At 40.4% G+C, this 21,704-nt stretch overlaps 2 protein-coding genes across 2 annotated transcripts in view; both read left to right on the forward strand.

The window, feature by feature from the left end:
* The window catches only part of znf385b (zinc finger protein 385B), a 56,739-nt gene extending 46,970 nt beyond the window's left edge, over window positions 1-9,769 (forward strand). Inside the window, exons 7-11 of the mRNA XM_023420863.2 lie at window positions 285-456; window positions 590-976; window positions 2,706-2,890; window positions 3,084-3,179; window positions 3,438-9,769. Coding sequence (XP_023276631.1) covers window positions 285-456; window positions 590-976; window positions 2,706-2,890; window positions 3,084-3,179; window positions 3,438-3,707 — 1,110 coding nt within the window. The 3' untranslated portion in view covers window positions 3,708-9,769. The remainder of the gene's footprint in view (window positions 1-284; window positions 457-589; window positions 977-2,705; window positions 2,891-3,083; window positions 3,180-3,437) is intronic.
* Window positions 9,770-12,655: 2,886 nt separating this feature from the next.
* On the forward strand, window positions 12,656-21,520 carry LOC111665782 (solute carrier family 22 member 4-like). Its single transcript, XM_023420870.2, has 11 exons — window positions 12,656-13,194; window positions 14,709-14,921; window positions 15,349-15,452; window positions 15,624-15,778; window positions 15,995-16,166; window positions 16,562-16,688; window positions 16,762-16,862; window positions 17,298-17,512; window positions 18,428-18,610; window positions 19,176-19,311; window positions 20,177-21,520. The coding sequence occupies exons 1-11, from the start codon at window positions 12,985-12,987 to the stop codon at window positions 20,277-20,279; spliced, it is 1,719 nt and encodes a 572-aa protein (XP_023276638.1). The 5' UTR covers window positions 12,656-12,984; the 3' UTR covers window positions 20,280-21,520.
* Window positions 21,521-21,704: the final 184 nt, after the last annotated feature.

The following is a 21,704-nucleotide window of genomic DNA, read 5'->3' on the forward strand; positions in this document are numbered from 1 at the left end:
AGCCTGTGTTGACCTACGACTCCATCATCAACATGTGATCTGTATCTGGATGTCTGAGCTGAACCAGGATAAAACGCATGTGAATGCAGGTGTAACACTGTTGTAATCAGAACGCACTCAGGTCGTCCAGACCACATCTGACATTCATGGTCCGTAAAGGATGAACTGTAATGACTTTGGTCATTAGCTCGCTTTTCATCTAGCATTATCATCAGATCCAGACGACAGGAAAAAGCCCGAACTGAAAAATAAAACTTCTCGTTCTCTGTGTGTCTCTTGGTCAGTCTCAGGCAGAGGCTCATTACAGAGGCAGCCGTCACGCCAAGAAGCTCAAGTCTCAGGAGAACAAAGCCAAGGCCAAGCTGTCGATCACTGCAGAGACCAATGGGAGCAGCTCTAGCCCTGCTGGCCCCGCCCCTCATGTCTCAGCTAGCAGCAGCACCAATCAGCACACAGGTTGAGTTCATCTGCTGATTAAAACTGATCTGAATGTTGTTGCTGATTCTGCGATGAGTTTGTTTTTTTTGTATAACAAAATTTCTTTCTTTTTTCCTCTCCTCCTTTTTCTTCCTTCACCTCCTCCCTCCAGAATTCTTATCCAGCATCACCGACTCCTCCTCTCCTCTCAAAGCCTTCCTCCTCCCCTCATCCTCCCCTCCCTCCTCATCCTCCCCCTCCTCTAGCAGAGCAGGCAGTGAGCCTCCCCCCTCCAGTCCTCCCTCCGCTCTCCCCGCTCCAGGCCTCTCGTCCTCTTCTTCCTCCTCTGCCTCATCCAAAGCTTCTCCTCCTCCCCCTCCTCCGGCTCCTGTCACCTCCTCTTCATCCCCTGCCCCTCTTCCTCCTCCTTCCCAGGCCTCCTCCCAGGATGCTCCTCTCTCGGTAGAGTCCGAGGAGGAGAAGGCCAAGAAGCTGCTGTACTGCTCTCTCTGCAAAGTTGCTGTAAACTCTCTGTCTCAGCTGGAGGCTCATAATGCAGGTGAGGAGTAACGAGATGACGCCGACATAAAACATTAACCAGTAGGGAGTCCATGTTGATCAATCTTTCACATGAAACGCCTCACACATACTGACAGGAAGGACAAACATACAGGTGGCTGCACTGCAGTGCCTCCATGAACAAAGCCAGGTCAATAAAGAAATGGAAGAAGAACTCATCACTCAACAGCAGTGCCGAGGCTAATGGCTCAAGCTAAACCCTGCAGCCAGTTTCCAAAAACTGGTGCAAAGCCTTAAGACAACAAAGTGGTTCCAGCAAAAGATTAATGCCCATGGCTTTGGAATGAGATGTTCAACATCGTTGTTCAGATGTCCACTTACTTTTGGCCGTGTGTTATATATGTGACTGGACACTGTAGAAGTAACGGTACTCTCAAGTCTCAGTTTGAATGGATTAATGTTACTGCTGATGTTATAGTTTAGACTTTCCGACTGATCAGTGAACTGAAAGGTTTGACTTTGTCTTTGACTTTATATCAACCCTGAATTAGACAAAGTTAAGTCACCTAATTTTGAATGTCTGTGAGTGACTGACTGAGTGATGAGGTTATGCCATTGGTCGACTGACTGTTGGTCGTTACTCTTTGAAAGTGATTTGGTGCGAAAAGTCTCTGTTACATCAACTATTTACTTCAACTGCCAAAGGTAACAGGCCTTTATTAGAGGCAGGTCTTCGTTTCTCATTTCCTCTCTTTCATCATGAATCATTGATCGTACAGGTATTTTAGTGCGATGCCTCGTTTTGATCCGCTCCTGTTTGCCCTGTGAAAGTTATTGCACTCACTCAAACTCCACACCTCATGTAACTTTCAAATTAAAAGCCCCCCAGTGTTTCAATGGACAGAAACTCTTTATTTCTTAACAGGACTTTTACCGCTGTGCTCACGTGCTGCAGCGAGTGTATTGTCTCGTTTCTGGTTGCTTGTGTTGTTGTTTACGCGCTATTCATATCTGCTAGTTACTTTAGCTTAGCAGTTACTGATGACTTCTCTCTCCCTCCCTCCCACTCTCTTGCTCTGTCTTGCTCAGTGTGTCTTATGTTTAGTTATTCCTTCTTTAATGATAATGTTAAATGTGATAAATGTAGTTTGCCATAATGGAGGCGAGGCTCAGTGAATGGGAAGTGTGGTTTCACTTCCTGGCAGCTCCTGAGCAGTTAGGAAGCCCGGGCGGCTGGGTGACTGCCCATAACAAGACATGTAGGCCTAAGCCCACGGTTCACACCACCGCTGCCAACAAAGTGTTGACAATAGCATCATTATACTGTTGAATTTATTAAATTAAAGCGGTGGAAATGCACATGATGTTTAAATGGCATGCACATGACAGGCGCCAGGAGTTTATCCCCCTCTGGTCTATATTTCCCTGCCTCTGCTGAATTATTTTTATCCCCAGTGGGGTCAAAATCTATCCTCACCCCAAAGTGATAATGGCGTCGGCTCAGGTCACATCATTGAGGATTAATTACATATGTTAGTCCAGTGACATTCATAGAAATGAACTGAAACTAGTGTCTGTCTGGACAGAGGGAAATCAGATGAAAACTGATGGACTGGAAAATGTGCAACAAGAATTTAAACTATAAAAAGTTTGTTCATGGGATGAAATGTTAAGAAAAACATCAGCATGGCTTTAAAGCTGCAAAACCTACACTGACATTTTGTATCTCATTTCATAGAAGTCGGTTTCCGTGCGTCTTCTATTTTCAGGTTCGAAGCACAAGACGATGCTGGAGGCTCGGAGCGGCGCCGGGCCGATCAAGGCCTACCCTCGACCCGGAGCCAAGCTGAAGAACGGCAGCAGCTCCGGACTGAAGGGCTCCGGCCTGCAGAACAAAACCTTCCACTGTCAGATCTGTGACGTCCACGTCAACTCTGAGATCCAACTCAAACAGGTAGAAACACACAGAGGGCACAAACAGTATAATGACATTACATTAACATTGCTTTATACAAACCCAAATCCTTCATTGGTAACTTATTCCTGTTCTGTAGCCGGTTGCAAATTAACAGCTGGTTGTGTGTGTGTGTGTGTGTGTGTGTGTGTGTGTGTGTGTGTGTGTGTGTGTGTGTGTGTTGTTGTTGCAGCACATCTCCAGCAGGAGGCACAAGGACAGAGTGGCAGGAAAACCCAGCAAACCCAAATACAGCCCTTATAACAAACAGCAGAGAAACTCTCTCACTGTGAGTGTCTCATATTTAAGTTCAGTGTTGTGATCAGGTCTGAAACAATATTGATTAACCAATCAATACAATAGACAAAGATTAATATATTGTCCCCTCTCCTCTCCTTGTTGTGTCTCCTTGTCTTCTCATCTTGTCTCCTCCCATCTCTTCTCCTTGTTACCTCTCCTTTCCTTTCCTTGTCTGCCTGTCCTTTTTCCCTGTTTCCTATTTCCTCTCCTCTCCTTGTTTCCTTTGCTTGTCTCCTCTCCTCCTCAGAAGGAGCTGGTGAAGCCCTCCCTCTCTCCCTCCTTCCTCTCCACTCCCTTCGCTCCTCCGCCCTCTTCCCTCACCTCCTCCATCACACTCCCTCCCTCCTCTCTCGCCTCCGCCCCCCTCCTCACTCCCACCTCTTCACCCCTCACCCCTGCCATCTCTCTCCACGCCCGCCCTCCAGCCCCCTCGTCCATATTCACCGCCTCCTTCCTGCGTCCGGCTCCTGGACCAATCAGAGCGAGCCAAGGATCGATTCTCTTCACGCCCTACTGATGACAGAGGTGGCGGTGGGGAGTCGAACTGGCAACCTTTGACCTCTGACCTCCAGTCTGCTGGAGCTACGGGGGCAGAAAAGTCAGAAAAGACATCAGCTCTGCCATCATGGCTGCAGGGATTCAAACCTGCGACCTTCTCACCTGACTGAGGTTTCACAAAGAGACATGAGAGGACAGAGCCTCCTCCTTCTGTCTGGATCGTGGGTCCGAAACCAGCGGAAGCAAACCGACGATTTTATCCAAACTAGAAAATGAACGTGTTGCTTTAAATAAACCACAGAGCTGAACCCAAGCAGAACCAGTCACAAAGAACCAGGAAATTTGTTTATGCAGTCATGAAAATATTACAGAATTGCACTAATTTGGAAAACTTCATTGTTGTCTCCGTAATGTCCCAGAATCAGCAGATAGAGGATGTCCACCTCAAAGGAAACCCAGTGAAACAGTCAACATGTGCGAATATTCACACTTTTGTTTGGACCTTATTACCAAAAACAATCCCAAAGTACCTCATCATTTATAACTGTTCATGTTATTTGTGGCAGCGCTAAATCTGCTGAAAATAAAGCTGGAGTTTTTTGGTTTGATTGAGATGACAAGAATCAGAAACAGGATTCAGGAGGAACCACAACTGAGAAGCAGAATCTAAAGAAATCTCGAAGGAAGACGGTGAAGACACACTGGCGTTTTCTGTATTTTGATTTTCAGTCTAAAGATGCAGCTTCAGTTGAGCCCAGACACAAAGGTGGATAAGAAAGTCTGGACCCAGAACCCGGTTCAGGTCCAGTTGGGTCAGGTCTTCAGAGTTTGGAGGGGGGCTGATCCTGTCCGAACAAATAACCAGCACAAACAAGATGTCAGAGAACTCAGCCGACGTCCTCCATCATGAAATATGCCACCGCTATGACTACTGCAGCTACATCTTCATGTCGTACCAGACTGTGGTGTCGCAGGCGTCCTCCCTCAAGCGTCCCTGCGTTCACGTTCAACTTGTTCCTAACATACAACATCTCGAGCAAACAAACTACGAAGTGGAGAAAGAGAAATTAAAGGATTAAACTGGTGTCGTTTTATATCATTAACACTGTCAACAAATCCCTCGAAAAGACCAAAACCAACAATGTATTAGGTCATTTCTTAATACTTTCTGACCTCCACACGCTGTCTTTGTCACTTTTGGTTCCTACTGAAGACGTAAAAACCGTTCACAAGTGCGCAGTTTTATTTTAAAAAAAGGTTCAGCAATTTCATAAAACAGCTGAACACTGTAGATTTAAACAAATGTCACTTCAACAGGAGGAAATGGTGCATTTGTTGGGGACCCTAAACTAGCCTAACTTTCTCTTCTGGATTTATGGCGTCATGAAATCCAAATGAGAATCAGCTTTAACAGGTAATAATCCTCAACAGAAAGTCACATCAGGATTGATTCAGGACAGTTTGTTGCTCGTTCTCGTGCTGTATGTTTGGAATTGAAATGCGAGTACATGAACTCCTCTTTCTCCTCATGTCTGATGTCCACACCTCTTTCTGTACCTGATGTCGTCCCTGTCGTCTCCACTGCCGCTGTGGTACAGACTAACTCTGGACTCTGGATCAGACTAATTCCCTGGTCTTACAGTGACGAAGGCCTTTCATACTGACTGTTGCCAGGTGCGTACACTCACTCTGTCGGGTTTTCTTCCTCTCCACCTTCCTCCTGCTGAATCTCACCAGAACTTTCTGGAGTTTAAAGCGTCTGAGCAGAACTTTTAACTTAAGCTTTTATCACAAGGAGGAACTTTTGAAGACTTTAACACATCACTGGAACTTTTCACAACCTGCAACAGCAAAGGAACATTTTCCTTAAATAAGCTTATTCAATTTCCATGATCAAAACAAAATATTAACATTTCTCTGGTTGGGTTTCCTGTGCTCTGATAATTTATTTTACAGTGTATGTTGTAAATATTTACCAAAAGCTTTTTCACGACTTTCAAACAACTGCATGATCTACAGCACAACCTCACGTTGTGTTCAATGTTCATTCACTGAGGGATATTTTTTATGTCACTTTATACCCCATCTCTCCCAGTCCATTCACCCTCTATATATTGCTTAATATTGTATGTATATTTTCATTATGACTGGATCTTATTAGTATTTTAAATTCAAGCCATTTTTTTTTATACTACAAATCACAAATCTGCCTCAAGGGGCCTCACAATCTGTACAGCATATAACGCCATCTGTCCTTAGACACTCAATTAGGACAAGGAAATACTCCCCTAATGGGCAAAAATGCAGGATGGACAGACATGCAATAGATGTGAAGTAAGTAAGTATTTGGTGACTGCTGACATCCGGGAGAAAGAAAGAAAAAAAATCAAAAGAAAAACTTGTCGTCATCCCACGTGAGTGCGTAGCGCGTAAATACGTCCTGACATCTATAGAAAGCAGCCATTTATATCCTCAGTCACTTCAAAGGGCTCAGATGATATGTTTTTATGAAACGGTAAAACAGATGACTGACCCGAGCTTTCTTAACGCTTGAAACATCTGAGGGCCGCAGATGGGTTCTCGAAGTTTTCACGAGACAAAACGACAATTCGTCAGCCGACATTAACCATAATCAGAATTTCTGTGACATGATGACCTTCTAACCGAGAGGAAGAAAGGGAAAAGAAAATGAAAAAAACAAAAAACAAAATACTCAAGTTCAAATGCAGTACAGCAGTCTTTAAAGTCTTTAACAGCAGCATTTAAGAAGCGTGGTTTGTGCTGCCATTGTAGATGTCGTGATGACTGGAAAACATTTTCTTACTACGCTGTTTTCATGTTGGGCTGGCATATGATTGTGCGGTGCCGTCAGTATGTTGTAAGGACCCCATGCTACGCTTTCACGCTTTTATGCTGACGTGTAGCAATAAGTTTGCTTTATATTCTCATTGTGTTTTGTAATGAATCTTGAGCTAGCTCCGTTCGCTAAAGATGACTATGCAATACGACTGAAAGCTCAGAAAAAAATCTCGTAAGTGGACCTTTTAGTCGAGGTTATTCTGTCACACAAACCGATCACCCTCATGAATGAACTTCCATGCTCAACATCGGGATATTGTTTTGTCTGTCCGTCACTTTCACCAGTGTTTTTAGGTTTTGCAAGTCCTAAAATTAAGATGATCAGCAGGTTGTTTAAAAGTCGTGAAAGGGTTTCACAGAACCAGGTGAAACCATAGAAAATAAAAGAAAACTTCACACAAACTTAAAGACGAGGTGCAAAAGCTCCTCCCCAATCTGACAGGACCAGTTGTTAATAATAATAATAATAATAATAATAATAATAATACATTTTATTTAAAGGCGCCTTTCTTGGCACTCAAGGACACCGTACACAGTTACACAAATTGAGATTAAAACACATTAAGAATTAATTAATTAATTAACAACAATAAAAATTAAATATAAAAATAAAAACAAAACAAAAGTAACAGAGCAATTGGCATCATTGTTGTGAGTCTTTTCTACTCAGTCTGTTTATCTCCAGGTTCTGAAGACTCTTCTCTTATTGGCTATCAGCATTGTCAATAATTTAAGCAGTCAGAGTTTTACCTGGAGGAGTCACTTGCTCTGCTCTGTGATTAATTAATTAATAATACAAAGAACTGAAGCAATGATACTCAAAATCTGATTGGTTGAGTTAAAAAAGTGTGATGGTCGGAGAGATCATGTCAGTGGTCATGTTTAAAACTGAACCATTTATGAAAATATTTTCCACAACTTTTCCAAAACCTTTTTGGATGTTGTGTTTTTTCCATAACTTTTCAACACCATGACTTTTCCAGGTTTATCATGACCATAAAAACCCTGCTTAAAGTATAGGGGCGCATTTTATTTATAGTCAATATGGACAAGAGGAACAATTAGCATGACCAATAACTCTTGAAATAAACGTGAGTGTTGTATAACGCTAAACTTGAAAAAATGTGAAACTATCCTTTTAATGGGAAAAAATCACAAGAATAAATTTGCTAATTTTTTTGCTTTTAAAAAAAACTACAAATAAATGTCAGTGATTGAGCAGCTGCTTTTGTAAATATAAGAACATATCTATAAGCTGTGTTTTAATTGGTGTTTTGCAGTGTAAAGAGTTTATTAACTTTATTCATTGGCCTTATGAACCACGATGCAAAATAAGATGTTTACAGTTTACAAGGAATAATATGAAATAAACATTATCATTTGGGAATTCTTACTTCAAAATGTCTATCCAAGCACTTATTTTAATTTTAATAATAACTATAATGAAATGATTTATTTATAAAGCACATTTACAAAGTATTTCACAAAAAAAACCAGAACATAGTAAAAACAAAAATCTAAAATTACTAAAACAATAAGATGAATCTTATTTTAAAGTTGCTGAAAAGCAATTTTATAAAAGTGGGTAAAAGAATATGAATGGCAGCTTTAAAACACATTAAGGAGCACTGTGTGGACCAGACTTCACAGCCACACGACTGGATCAGAAATATTAAGAATATAAGCAGCAACCCTCAGTAAACCTCTCAACTGACTGGTGTTCATATCATTCAATAATCAAACAGGTTGATTGTTGATTATTTTCTATGGTTTCAAATGGTCAGTATTTTCTTGTCTGTCTTCCTGCCTCCTCCTGAATAACTTGAAGCATCTCAGTCTTCCAATAATGAACAAACAGGTGTAAGGACATTAAGTGTGTATGTATCTGTGTTTATCTATGCAGTATTTGGTCTCACGGTGCAGTAACTCTATCTCATCAACATGTAATTGTAAAAAAGACAAAGTGTCAAATCCATGTTGATGATGCTGATTAACCTCCACTCAGGCTGTTTGACAGCCGCTCATTTGAAAACAGAGCTCTCGGCTCTTAACTGAACTTCCTGCTCTGTCTAAAGATGTCATCATGATGCAATAATGTACAGATCAGCTTCTGCTTCTCCATTCGCTCCGCTTCCTTATCAGCAATACAGAGTTCTGGGTGTCTCCATACTAGCCCGAGTCTCGATACTTGGCCAAGTTGCAATACTGGAATGAAGCAAACAGGGATGCACTGTTTAAAATGAAGCGTTGATTCTAGCTGACATGTTGTAAACATGTCGGCATTTCTGTTCAAACTGTCATAATGTTTTTGTTGAAAACTAAGACTGTGTGCGTGCGTGTTTGTGTGTGTGTGTGTGTGTGTGTGTGTGTGTGTGTGTGTGTGTGTGTGTGTGTGTGTGTGTGTGTGCTCCTTCCACGCTTGGAATTAACCTCATGCATCTGATTTAATCACTTTGCTTCCAAAATAAAAGCTCATTTTCCATTAATCCATATGACATGCAAACAGTGAATAAATATGTGTTTAAAGGAGCAGTTCACCCAAACTGCTGCACTCATCTCTGATCCAGGCAGAGTTGTTTGTAACACATCTGATGCGTTTAAGTTTTGAGCATAGTTTAGTTGAAAAGTTATTTGTGCCAACAGGTACTGAATTTGAATTTTCTCTCAAAATTTTTAATGTTAAATTGGATCAAATTTCTCCAAATGTATTTTAAGAATAAATTCAGGTTTTGAAGATTCACGTTCAAACCGTGGTGATGCACTTCAGATTCAGCTTTCTGAGATTCTGCACAAAGAAAACAAAACAAAGGCTGACAAGTTCATATTCAATCCCTGCAGCCGATCATTACCATTCAAACCTTTCAGAGATTATACTTGACGGGTGAGTTGCTTAAATTGGAGCTGATGAAGCTGAAAGCAAGGAGCTGCTCAAAGGTGAAAATAAACAAATATTTCCTTTATATTTCAGCTCAGAACAGCAGCGTTAAGTCTTCTTCAGACATGTTAAAAAGCAACATCTCCTGCTTCAGAGAACCTCCGACCACTTCTTCATGTACAGTATTTATTCTCTGAGCTTGTTTTTTATGATGATGAAGATTATGATGCAGATATGCAAACACAGATTTGTCAGGTTGAGATTATGTAACATTTTTCTCCTTATTTTATTTCTGTAACTTTGTTTTTTTTTGTTTTTGTTTTCATTAAAAACTGCTGAACAACCTACATCAGTCCTACATTCTTACCAAGTAAAGACATTAGTTACGGGAGATATTTATTAATTTTATCTAGTTTTGCATTTTTTTCACCATGTAATCTCAACACAGATAATGTGACTTTAATGACCTGAGCTCTCAAACAGTCTCATGTAACCTCAATGAGCCTCATGTGATCCAGAGTCCTATGGGAGATAAAATGATTCTTGTGAGACCTCAACCTTGATAACTCTTGTGACCTCAAAGATTCTCATGATGAGAATCTTCGAGGTCACATGAGTTCATTGAGGCTACATGAGAGGTTACATGAGAGTCTCATGTAACCTCAACACGCTCATGTGACCTCAGTAATTTTAATGTATCATCAACAAGTCATGTGTGACATTATAGACACTCATGTAACCTAAAGTGTCATGACACTCTCATGACAAAAACTCACCTGTGATCTTAAAATTCTCATCTTTTAGTTGAGTAGTAAACTGTTGCCTGTACTCTACATTCCCTACCCAAATAAAGAGCATCTATAAAGTCACCATCGCCATCACCCACCGTGAAGGTTATAACACTGACATAGTTTTAAATAATAACTGTAATAATAATTTTAAAAAATAAATTTTGAATTAAATCTGCATTCACATGTGACATTAAAGACTGTCATGTGACCTCAGTTGTGACCTCAACTTTCATTTGACCTCAACAAGTCTCATGACCTTAGAGGTCCCCCATGTGACCTCAGCGATTCTCATGTAACCTTAGTTAGTTACAATTTGATTTTCAGCTGATCGTATGGATCGCATGAAAGCCCAAACTAGTCTCAAGAACCAAGTCGCAAGATCTTAAATATCCCACCATTGTCATGTAACCTCACAAACCTCTTCATGTGACCCGAAAGGTACCGATGTATCTTTAGTGACCTTTTCGTGACCTAAGTGAATCTCATGAGACCTTGAAGACTCCAATGAGACTTCTCATTTGACCCCACAGATTTTCACTTGACTATAATAATTCTCCTTTCATGTCCACCAGAGGGCACTTAGCCTGCATGAGGGCCGTGTTGACTTATGACTGACACTGGACTGAAAACATGTGGACAGTGTGGAGGGTTAATATGAGGAAGAGCTGCAGAAATTGAAACAGCTGCGACAGGATCTACAATTAATGACCTTTTTCCTCCTCAGTGGAAAGTGTTTACTCCCTGACATATTTATGATCAAGCAGTTACTTTTTCACTAAACATGTTGCACATATGGCCTTGGATGTTAACACAGTGAGCCCTGATGGGAAACTGCCCGCTCCCATACTCCTACCTCTGCAGACTGTTTCCCATAAGAAACAGATCATTTGTGCTTGTAACAGAAGACAACACGTCTTATTCTGCTGTTCTCTTGATCTCATTACAGCACATTTAACATCAGATTGTTTCTTTTTATGATTAGCCATTTATTAGACAATTAAGCATTACCGGTAGATAAATGCATGTAATGTTTTACATATAAATGTATACTATAAGTAATTTTGCAATGGCTTAGCAGTCAGTAATAGTTCATCACAGACACAACAGAGACACAATTACTCACAAAACTAGGAAGAATGAAGGCGCAATAATAAAAGTAATAAAAAGATTGAATGCATGTAAAAAGAAAAAGAGAAAGAAACCTGCTTATAATAAAAAATTAACATTGGAAATGTTATAAAAGGCACAACATAAGGGATGTTTATCACAAAAAATAGCATTCAAGGTCTGGGCTTATTGAATGAACCATTGATATGATCAAGTCACTTCTGCCATTTCCTTACATAATCCTGTTAATCAACTGAAACAAAGGAGAGTGAGAGGAGGAAACTCTACTTTTAAGCTTGTACAAAGTCCACGCTTTAACTATGAGTCTCTGGCTAAGTGTGGTCTGGATCCAAGTGGCATCATAGGGAGCCAAGCACTTGAACAGAGACGTGTCACCTACTATCCATCTTACCTGAGCAAACCGGTACAGGCGAGGTCATCGGACAGACACAACTGGACTGGACAGGAAGCTTTTGACTGGTTTGATCATTTACCGTGAAATCAGTGTCTCCTGCTCCGTGGTAAATAAATGATCAGGCTGGTTAAAAGCTGATGAGGCATCTTCAGTGCAGTGCTGTCTCGCCCTGAACCAGTAGATTATGACACACATGCAGTCCTCAAACACGCAATGACGGCCTTACATAAACAATAAAACAAAATCAACAGAGACTTGTAGTGTCTTCAAATTACCTCTAAAATCTTGGTGACAGATGAGATTCCTTCCACGTGACCTGCACAACTGAAGCATAGAAATAATCATTAGTATCTTTGGAAATATAACTTAATAATAACTTTCTCCATATTATTATTTATCCATTATAAAAATTTAATTCCTTGCAACTTTTTGGGGCTCTGAATTGATATTAAACCTGAATGATTAAAAACAAATGTGATTGATCTTTAATACATCATGACTTCCAAAACTGAATTAATTAATACTAAACCAAAGAGGTTTTTGAGTCTCTTAAATCAGTCAAGAGTGATTACATTTAATCTGACTATTTACCATCTTTAATAATCACTGGTATGAAAAGGCACTTAATGATATGAAAAACAAAACAATCTTTGAAACCCTCTGTTACTAACTCTTAATACTTGATTTCATTTAGTCCCAATAATCATCACTTCTACCTTTCAAAATGGACACAATGTTTCTGCTCACTTTATATATATTTCTGATAAGAAGTGTAGTTTTTTTCAGCCTTCTGAAGGAGGATGAGAGGGGGAGGAGGAGGAGAGAGGAGGAGTTCTTTTGTCTGGATAAAGGAGGTGTGAAGCGACAGAGAGATCCTGCAGAGAGAAGCTGACACTACAACAGGAGTCATAATAGTATTTGTACTCAAATAGCCATTATATTTACATTTATTGTAGTAGAACTTGTACTGGTGGGAGAACTAGTTATTATACTTGTAGTAACAGGAAGCATTTGTACTTATTGTTGTAATATTGCTTATAGATTAGTAGTTTTTTTACAGCTATCACAATAATAGAACTCCAGCATAAATATTTTCTAAACGTAGCTCTAAAAGTATTTGTAGTATTGAGATAGATATTGTTCGTGCATGTATAGTCAACCTAATTGTTATAGTTGCTTCAGTACCTATAACAGCATCAACTTATATAGCATCAACAACTAGAACAGAGTTTAAGCAGAGTCCAGTAAAATGCAGGACTACGAGGAGTCGGTGTCGTTCCTGGGGACCTGGGGCCCGTTCCAGAGGAGAGTCTTCTTCCTGCTCTGTCTCACCGTTGTTCCATGTGGCTACAACCTCCTGTCTGTCATCTTCCTGCTGGCTAGCCCCCCCCACCACTGCCACATCCCAGCCCACAGCAATCTGAGCGAAGAGTGGATCCAGGCCAGCATCCCACTACAGGTTAGAACCCATCCGAACTGGAACCAGGGGATCACACTCTACACTGACGTACAAATTCAATTTATTAGCCCATTTCCCAAATCAAAATTTCTGTCATGTCGTCCTACTGACTGTCCACTACAGTTTCTGTTTGATCTACACTGAAAGTGTGTTTATAGTCATATAAAGTGCAAGACGAGATGAGTATTTGAAGATAATTATGGGTTATAAAAGTGACAAGTATGAGAAAAGTCTTCAAAAAAAACACCTGACTGAAAAGCATTCAGTGCTGAAAATTCATTGTTTACATCGGTCTCACTGGTTTGAGGTTTTATAGTAAATGTGACACAGATAGAAAATCCTTTACTTTGGAAAACGTTCACAACAGTCCTCACTTACACAGACCAGCTGGCCGTGTACATTAACTATTATTAAAGATTGGTTTCTAAAGGTGACCAGTCATTGAACTGAACATTGACAACACTCATACAGTGTTTCTTTTCTATAAAATCTAATCAAAGGACTTGATAGGTTTTAAGAAGGGATTCAACACGGGGCTTTCTCCTGAACCGCTTCTGCAGCTGAACTTTTGACTTCTTTTCTCAGTAGGAAAGTTACAGAACTTCACCTCAGTGGTATCTGGCCTTGCCGATAGTTTTAGGATTATTCATCTCCCCCCTGGGACTGATATATTTTATGTTACCCTCATGTTCTCTCATGATCTTCGCCACGACTCCCACCCACATCTCGCTACAATGTTATGGATGGAAACACTGTTGGTGGTGCACAAAGACTTGAAAATTATATTTGAAAAACTCAAGAGCAACATGTGTTTCGAGACCAAAGCACAAGTGACAACTGTTCTCAATATAAACCGGTGACAACATTAACATTATGGTTCACCAGTAAAGAAAGAACAATCCACATCTTCTTCTCAAGTAAAGGTATAAATACAACAATGTAAAAATACTGCATTATGTGTCAAATTCATGCATTCAAACTCTTACTAAAGAAAACAACAGAAGTATTATCAGCACAATGTAAAGTATTAAAAGTAAAAATACTCATTATGCAGCTGAATGGCTTCTCTCAGTTCATATTATTACTGATGCATTAACATGTAAGAAGCATTTTAATGTTGATATAAAAATGGATCATGTTGTATATGTTTATCACATATTTGGATAAGTGTGGGTGTTAAATACAAGTAGTGGAGTAAAAGGTAGGCTACAATATTTACCTCTGATATGTAGTGTAGTAGTATAAGTATAGTATATAATATAAAGTACTACTTAAGTACAATACTTGGGTAAATATTCTATATTTATTGCGGCACTGTGGGATACTGGGTTTAAAATAAGGTTATTTGTTATATACAGCCAGCTAATAATTTACTGTATAGTGTGTGTATGCTCTGATCCCCATGCAGGTTAAAACTGGTCTAGTTTGAACAGATGCGGTCTGCTCTCTCCTGACTGATTCTGCAGACACAGTGGAGGTTGGAAATAGTGATGATGTTGTTTCCTGGTCAGCAGGTGGCCGGGTTGACGGAGAGGAGCAGTTGTAGCCGGTACGAGCTGGACCTGGTGCAGAACCTGTCTGCAATGGGAACCAGACCCAGCCTAGATCAAATCCAGAACCTCTCTGGATCTGGTCCAGAGGTCTTCCTCTCCAGCCTGAAGCAGGAGGGCTGTAAAGATGGATGGATCTACAGTACAGAGTACTACCAATCCACTATTGTCACAGAGGTACTGAACTATTACTACTGCATCTCCTCCACATACTAACACGATAACAGTATCTGTAACTTCACTTTTTTTGTTGTTGCTATTGGTGACACCCCCTCCTCCTGCCTACTGTATGTTACTGTTTAGACTGCAGCATGTTATATAAGGATCCAGTGTGGTCACAACAGCTTGTGTCTGTAAAACCAGGACATCTTGACCTTTCTCAGTGGTCACCAATCATTGACTGACCTCAGATGTCTACAGGAAGCTCAGATTAAAAACTAGCAATGACTGGATTGGGGTCCTGCTTATGTCATCCATCTGAGGAGTGTGTCTGTGCCACAACTTCTGGTGCAACAGCTAAATTTCCGTTTTACCTTTATTTGAAAATGGATTTCAAATTCTATTTTGGTTGTCCAGAATCCCCATAAGTCCCTTTGTCTTCCAGTTTAACCTTGTGTGCAGTGACCAGTGGAAACAACCTCTGACCTCTCTTGTGTACTTCCTGGGAGGGGTGTGCGGATGCTTTGTCTCTGGCCAGATCTCTGACCGGTACTTTACACTTTTAGCTCAAACTGTCTCCCGTACCTAATCCTCGCAGCTGCTGATGAATACTGCCAAAAATATCTTCAGCCTTCAGTGTTTTTCTTCTTGGGCATTAATATCTGAGGACTGTTATGTTGCTTTTGTTGCTGACACCACTCTGTTGCATTTGTACTACAGGTTTGGCAGGAAACCTGTTCTGTTCGGCTCTATCGCCATGCTTACCATCTTCAGCGGCGCTCTGGCTTTCGCTCCGTCCTGGCCCGTCTTCACTGTGCTCTTCTTCATGCTGGGCATGGGTCAGATCGCCTGCTACATAGTTGTATTTGTACTAGGTAAGGATTATTTCCAATTTCAGGACACTGTTGTTGTTGTTGTTGTTGTTGTTGTTGTTGTTGTTGTTGTTGTTGTTGTTGTTGTCAGTTGTTGTTGTTTTGTGTTGTTCTAAATTGTCTAAATTTAAAATGTTCACCATCTTCTTCTGTCTCTTTGGGCCTTGTATTAAGTCATAGCCTCCAACCCCAAAATAAACATAGCGTTTCCCCCCACAGGTTCAGAGATCCTGATTGGTTCGAGCAGAGTTCTCTTCTCCTGCCTGTTTTTGCCTTTTGTCTACGTGATCGCTATGATGCTGCTGCCTGGCACCGCCTACCTGGTCAGGAACTGGAGACAGCTGTCACTGGCCATGACTGTGCCCGGTATCGCCTGTATTCCCCTTTGGCGGTAAGATTACCTCAGTACGCTATCAAGATAGAAATGCATCTTATGTACTATATGATTAATTAGTAAGTGACATTTTCATAGTTTGACTTGACTGTTTTTCACAGATTTTCATCATGGTTGTCAGATCATTTCTGATCTGGCTCAACTCTGTACAACAGAAATTGATCAATCAGGATGATCGTACTACCCTATAGAATAGCTGAAGTTGAAAAGGTTTTAATGTTTTATCTTTTAAGGTTAACAGGTTAATCTGTGTAGCTTTCTATTTACCATTTGTTAGTAATTACCCTGAAACATTATGTATATAAATATATATCGCTGTGGCTATCGTAGGCTACATATTCTTCTAATGAATTACACTGGATACATTTTTGTGTTTGTCTGTCTGTCACCAGGCTGGTTCCAGAGTCTCCTCGCTGGTTGGTGTCTCGTGGCCGTTTGCAGGAAGCAGAATTCATACTGAGGTTAGCAGCTCTGAACAACCGAGTGGAACCTCCAGACGTCATCTTCCTGTCAGCCAACGTAAGGACCTCATAACCTCAGTCTTATCCCACACTCTAAAGGACAGTGGTCAGACGTTTCTGTCTCTCCACAGGTTGAAAAGACAACAAGCCAGAAGGCAGAGTCCCTCAGCTTCCTGGACCTGCTGAGGACCACGAACATTCGATATATCACACTCATTCTGTGGCTCATCTGGTGAGTCAGAGCACTTTTACATCTCAAAAACCTTCCCCAAGAATTCAGGAACTTCCCCCTTTTTTGCTTTGCTATATGGCAATAGCAAGATTGAGTCGTTAGTTCATCAAGAGCAACAACAAGGTAACCATACCTTTCCTCTAGCATCACCATCTCACACAAGCAACGTTATAAACTAATGTTCAGATTGCCCTGACATTTCCTGATCGCATTCCTGCGCTGCAGAGGGTGAACCCTTTAGATTTTAATGAGTCCCACGATCTTTCCTCTGACACAACCCTCTGTACAAACTTTTAAGCTCCACCACCAAATCTTTAAAGCCAAATCATCACCATGTTGTTTGTTCTGTCCATTACTCTCATACTGTTGCTGTTACCAACACTGCAGCCTCTACAGGACTTCAGATTTATAGTCTTGTTCTCTTGTTGTTTGCAGGTTTTCTATTAGCGTAAGCTACTTTGGGTTGTCATTCAACATGTCTAGCCTCAATGGAAACCCCTTCCTAAACTACTTCCTGCTGTCGGCCATTGAGCTCCCAGCATATGTCACTATCTGGCTGGCGGCGCGCAGTCTTCCTCGACGCCTGTCATTTATATCCTTCACCTTGCTGGGGGTGCTAGCACTGCTCCTCATCCAGGTCACTCTGCACAGTGAGTACGGTGTAGCTGTACTCCTTCACTTCTTTCTTTCTTCCTTAATATGAATATTAATCTTATTAAAGACTTAAATAATGACTGTTTACTAAGCGCTACCCCCCTAGTCAAGGATTTCCATTCTTGCACCACACATAAGCAGTTTACAATAACAGTTGCAAATTTACCATTGAAATTCGAAACAATGGACCCTTGATTTCAGACAGAGGTAGATGAAAACAGCTTCTCATGTCCAGCCAGTAATCATTAATTTTGCTGTTTTTATCAGCTGTAGTGTTAGGTAATTGGCTAACGCTAACTGTAACCTGCAGTGTGGGACCATTCTCTATATGTCCACTGTAATCATATCTCGAGGCTCAACACAAGCACCCAACAGACAACTCCATGTTGTTTCTTGGACTTTCAATATATCCCCCGAGCAGCATAGTACTACATGCTGAAGGTTCCTGTCCACGTACCTGCTGCATGTTGTACTGTGTTGCAAGGGGACACCTTATAAATGAAAAATAATGCAGCTGTCTGCCTGGTGCCTAATTGAGCCTCCAGATATGTTTACAATATACATGTAGACAGCAGGAACACCCTCTTCAGCTCTCGCAAACTCACTGGTTGACATAAAGAGACTACTGGTGCGCAGCGTGGGAAAGTCACCACAGACACCTGATTGAAATCTCTAGGATACAGAGATTCACCTGCTGCTGAAAGGCTTGTGTAGAAGTATAGTAGTATAATTAATGAATTAATGAATTCTAACATAACCCTGTTTGGATGCTTATTATATAAAAAGATACATAGTTATGTTATGAATGGGCAATCATTGGAGTTTAGCATATAGTCTTATGCTTCATAGAGGTTCAGTGCCTCTAAGCTTTGTTTCCCATCACCAGCTTACAGTCCTCATTCTCCCTATAGGTCAACCAGCTTTCACCCTGGCCCTGGTGCTGCTGGGTAAATATGGCATTATGGCTGGCACCGGGATGTTGTATATATACACTGGCGAACTGTCTCCCACGGTCATCAGAAACACAGCAATGTCGACATGCGCCATGTTCTCCAGAGCGGGGTCAGCTGTTTCTCCATACCTGCTGCAGCTGGGTGAGACTTCTCAGTTCATACATCATACTGTAGATAAACGATAACTCTATAACACATTTGATTTGTTCGCACCAATTTGTTCATGTGTAAAGTTCATACCTCATACTATATTCATACTTCATAATACTATATTTTGAGTGTTTTTTTTGGTGTGCAGAGAATCAGAATACTTGCTGTCGTAGCAGTTGTAGAAGCATCATAAGTGGCATCAGGAATGTCATAATTTATATCATGGGTCTTTGGTTCTGAATCAAGGTCGGGTTTTTAAAGGGTCAGTTCATCCTAATTGCAAAATATGTTGTATCTAACAAAACACCTAGTTCCAGTTTTACATGCTGAGATTTGAGATACGTCTCTGACACTGAATAATCCACACACTTAGAAATTGTCCTTTGATTGGGTGGGCGACCAAAATGTAGACAAATAAAACAAAAACTCTGCATTCTCTTTTAAATTTGGGTGAACTGACCCTTTAATGCTCATGAAGTTCTGCAATGTACAAGTCTTGAAAGTATGAACTCTCTCTGACCTGATCTGTTCTCATCTGGTCTGGTTTCGTCTCCAGCTGTGTTCTATCCGTTCCTGCCGTGGATCGTTGTGGCGTCTCTGTCGCTGCTCAGCGTTTTCTTCTGCATCTTCCTGCCGGAGACATTCAGGCAGCCGCTTCCTGACACCATCCAACAGATGCCGCCCACACAGAGGTAAGTCATTTTACAATTCTCACTGTCACAATTATTAACACTAACAGGCACTTAAAGTTGTATAACTTAACTAAACTGGAGCACCATGTCACCAAAAAACAAACAGTGGGCAGCAGGAATCAGGAGTATTAACCTGATGGCAGTACATACCAGTGTAGACCCCATATATATATCATACTTTACTTGTAAAAGTACCAGTAGAAAAGATTAGTTTGCTCATTTTTAAACAGCACTAGCTCAAAGTCTGTGTAATGTCTGTGGTCCTCCTCCATAACCTGGCCTCCCTCAAACCAAAGCAGTTTCTTGCCTTGAAATGATGGCTCAACACTTGTGTGTCTAGGCTGGTGACTAGAGTGAAAGCACCATTTTGGATATTAGTGTGTATCAGTATGAACAAATCCTAATCAACGAATACTCAAACTGAACTGACTATATGGAACCATCATTTTCAATGAGCTTGTATTGACTAGTTTTGTGTTGAACACAACAGCTTGTATCACAAACAGACTGAATGTACTTCTGAACTGAAGACAGTCAAAATCAGTGCTGACTGTGAAAGTGGACGAATTTAGTCTATGAACATGACTATGGATCTTTGAAATGAACTGAGCAAAAGTGTTCAGACACATACATATAAAAGTCAATATGAATATAAATATAAATAAATACAAATATATGTGAGAAATATGTATGGGAGGAAAATATACCTATTTGAATTACATATCCATTACAAAAAAATTGCTAAAAATATATAGAACAAGATAAGTACGATGGAAAACAAACAAACAAAACATAAATAAAAACACTTGGATGAAAACCCTGTATTGCAGTCTGATCGATGCACCTCTCCTCATCTGGCTTCCAGGTTCCGGTTGCCGTGGGCCTCCACCCCTCCTCCAAAGGATGATGGGAAATCAACTAAAGAGCAGGCCACAGCACCCGAAGTCATCTGCACAACTCACCTATAAGACTGCTGACACTCAAACAAATGAAAAAGTAAAACTACAGACAACACTAAAACTGCCCAAAACACCAAAACTGTTGTATTTTATAAAAGAGATTTTATTCTGTTATGACAGGATGGTGGTGTAGTTTCTTGTGTCCACCAGGTGGTGACTTGTGAACACTTGGAAAGGACCTGCAGAGCCTTTTGTGATGCATTCACTGACACCTTAAGAAGCAACTATAGTTTATGGTTATTCCATACAGTAAGGGAAACTCATGCAAAGCTTTGCTGAAAATAAATAGTCACAAAACAACTGAATGTATTTTTCCATTAAAGTCAATGGAAAGAACGAATATTTTAAAAACCGTTACTCAGAATCACACAGCAGGTTACTTCAATTACTGTAGATCTAGTTTACTGTGTTGCTGCTCATGGATGAAACACTGGTGCATGAATTCAAGTCAATTCAGTTATTATTTATATAGTGCCAAATCATAACATATATATCTCAAGGCACTTTACGAAGTAAGGTCAAGACTTACAGCACTATAGAGACAAACCCAACTGTTCCCACCATGACCAAACACTCGGTGACAGCGAAGAGGAAAAACTCCCTTAACAGGAGGAAATTTAATCATAACCATGAATTGAAGTTCACATGAATGTGAATCCTGTAAAGTCTCCTGTAGCAGCTGGTGTAGCATTGGTATTAGCAGTCGTAAAGTTACTTTACAAGATTCAGGATCGGTAATATATTAATATTAATATATTTATACAGAATATATTGTTTGGTTTCTACTAGTATAATCACGACAAATATAAGGTGGTGTATATATTTAATGTGATGTATGAATTAATAAATCAATCAAAACATGTACTTTCTTAATGTCTAAACTGTGCACTTAAATGTCATCTCTTTAAATTATAATAATTCTATATTCTTTACTTTTGAATGTACCTTGTTTTTTTTGTTTTTATTTGAACATAATTGTCATTGTGAAAATAGGTTGTGCAGTTTCTGAGGGCGCCTGAATGCCTCAGTGGTCTGAATTGGGTAGGGCGTGGCCTGTCTGGCTGTGACTCCTCCCCGGACACACGACTCCAGTTTTATGAAGTTGCAGTTTTACTGGGAAAGAGGCAACCAGACCTTCAAAATTAAAGCAAAAAAAAAAAAAAAATGTTGTTTTTTTTTGTTTTGTTTTTTTACAGAAATCAAAATACGCTGTAGTGGCTAAATAAATAAACACAGCTTCTCTTGTTAAATTGTGTCAAAAAAGTGTATGGCTTTGAGAGCTAAGAGAGAGGGTCAGTTTCCACCCATATTCTTCTTTTTGCTTGGTTTTCTCTGAACCTCTTTCCTCTGACTTTGATAAATCAGTTTGTCCCTACATTTTCCTCTCTCCTCCCTTGTTGTCCAGAGCCTGTCTGGCGCTCCTGAGAGACTCCA

The sequence above is a fragment of the Seriola lalandi genome, unplaced genomic scaffold, assembly GCF_002814215.2.
Source record: "Seriola lalandi dorsalis isolate HSWRI2012SDOR001 ecotype SW California unplaced genomic scaffold, Sedor1 jcf7180002054659, whole genome shotgun sequence".
NCBI classification, from domain to species: Eukaryota; Metazoa; Chordata; class Actinopteri; order Carangiformes; family Carangidae; genus Seriola; species Seriola lalandi.

What these genes read in the sequence shown, in the direction of transcription:
- LOC111665782 (XM_023420870.2), top strand. Translation starts at nt 12,985, where the DNA reads ATGCAGGACTACGAGGAGTCGGTGTCGTTCCTGGGGACCTGGGGCCCG. An exon ending in AATCCACTATTGTCACAGAG is followed by an intron (nt 14,922 to 15,348) that starts GTACTGAACTAT and finishes TTTGTCTTCCAG; the next exon opens with TTTAACCTTGTGTGCAGTGA. An exon ending in CATAGTTGTATTTGTACTAG is followed by an intron (nt 15,779 to 15,994) that starts GTAAGGATTATT and finishes TTCCCCCCACAG; the next exon opens with GTTCAGAGATCCTGATTGGT.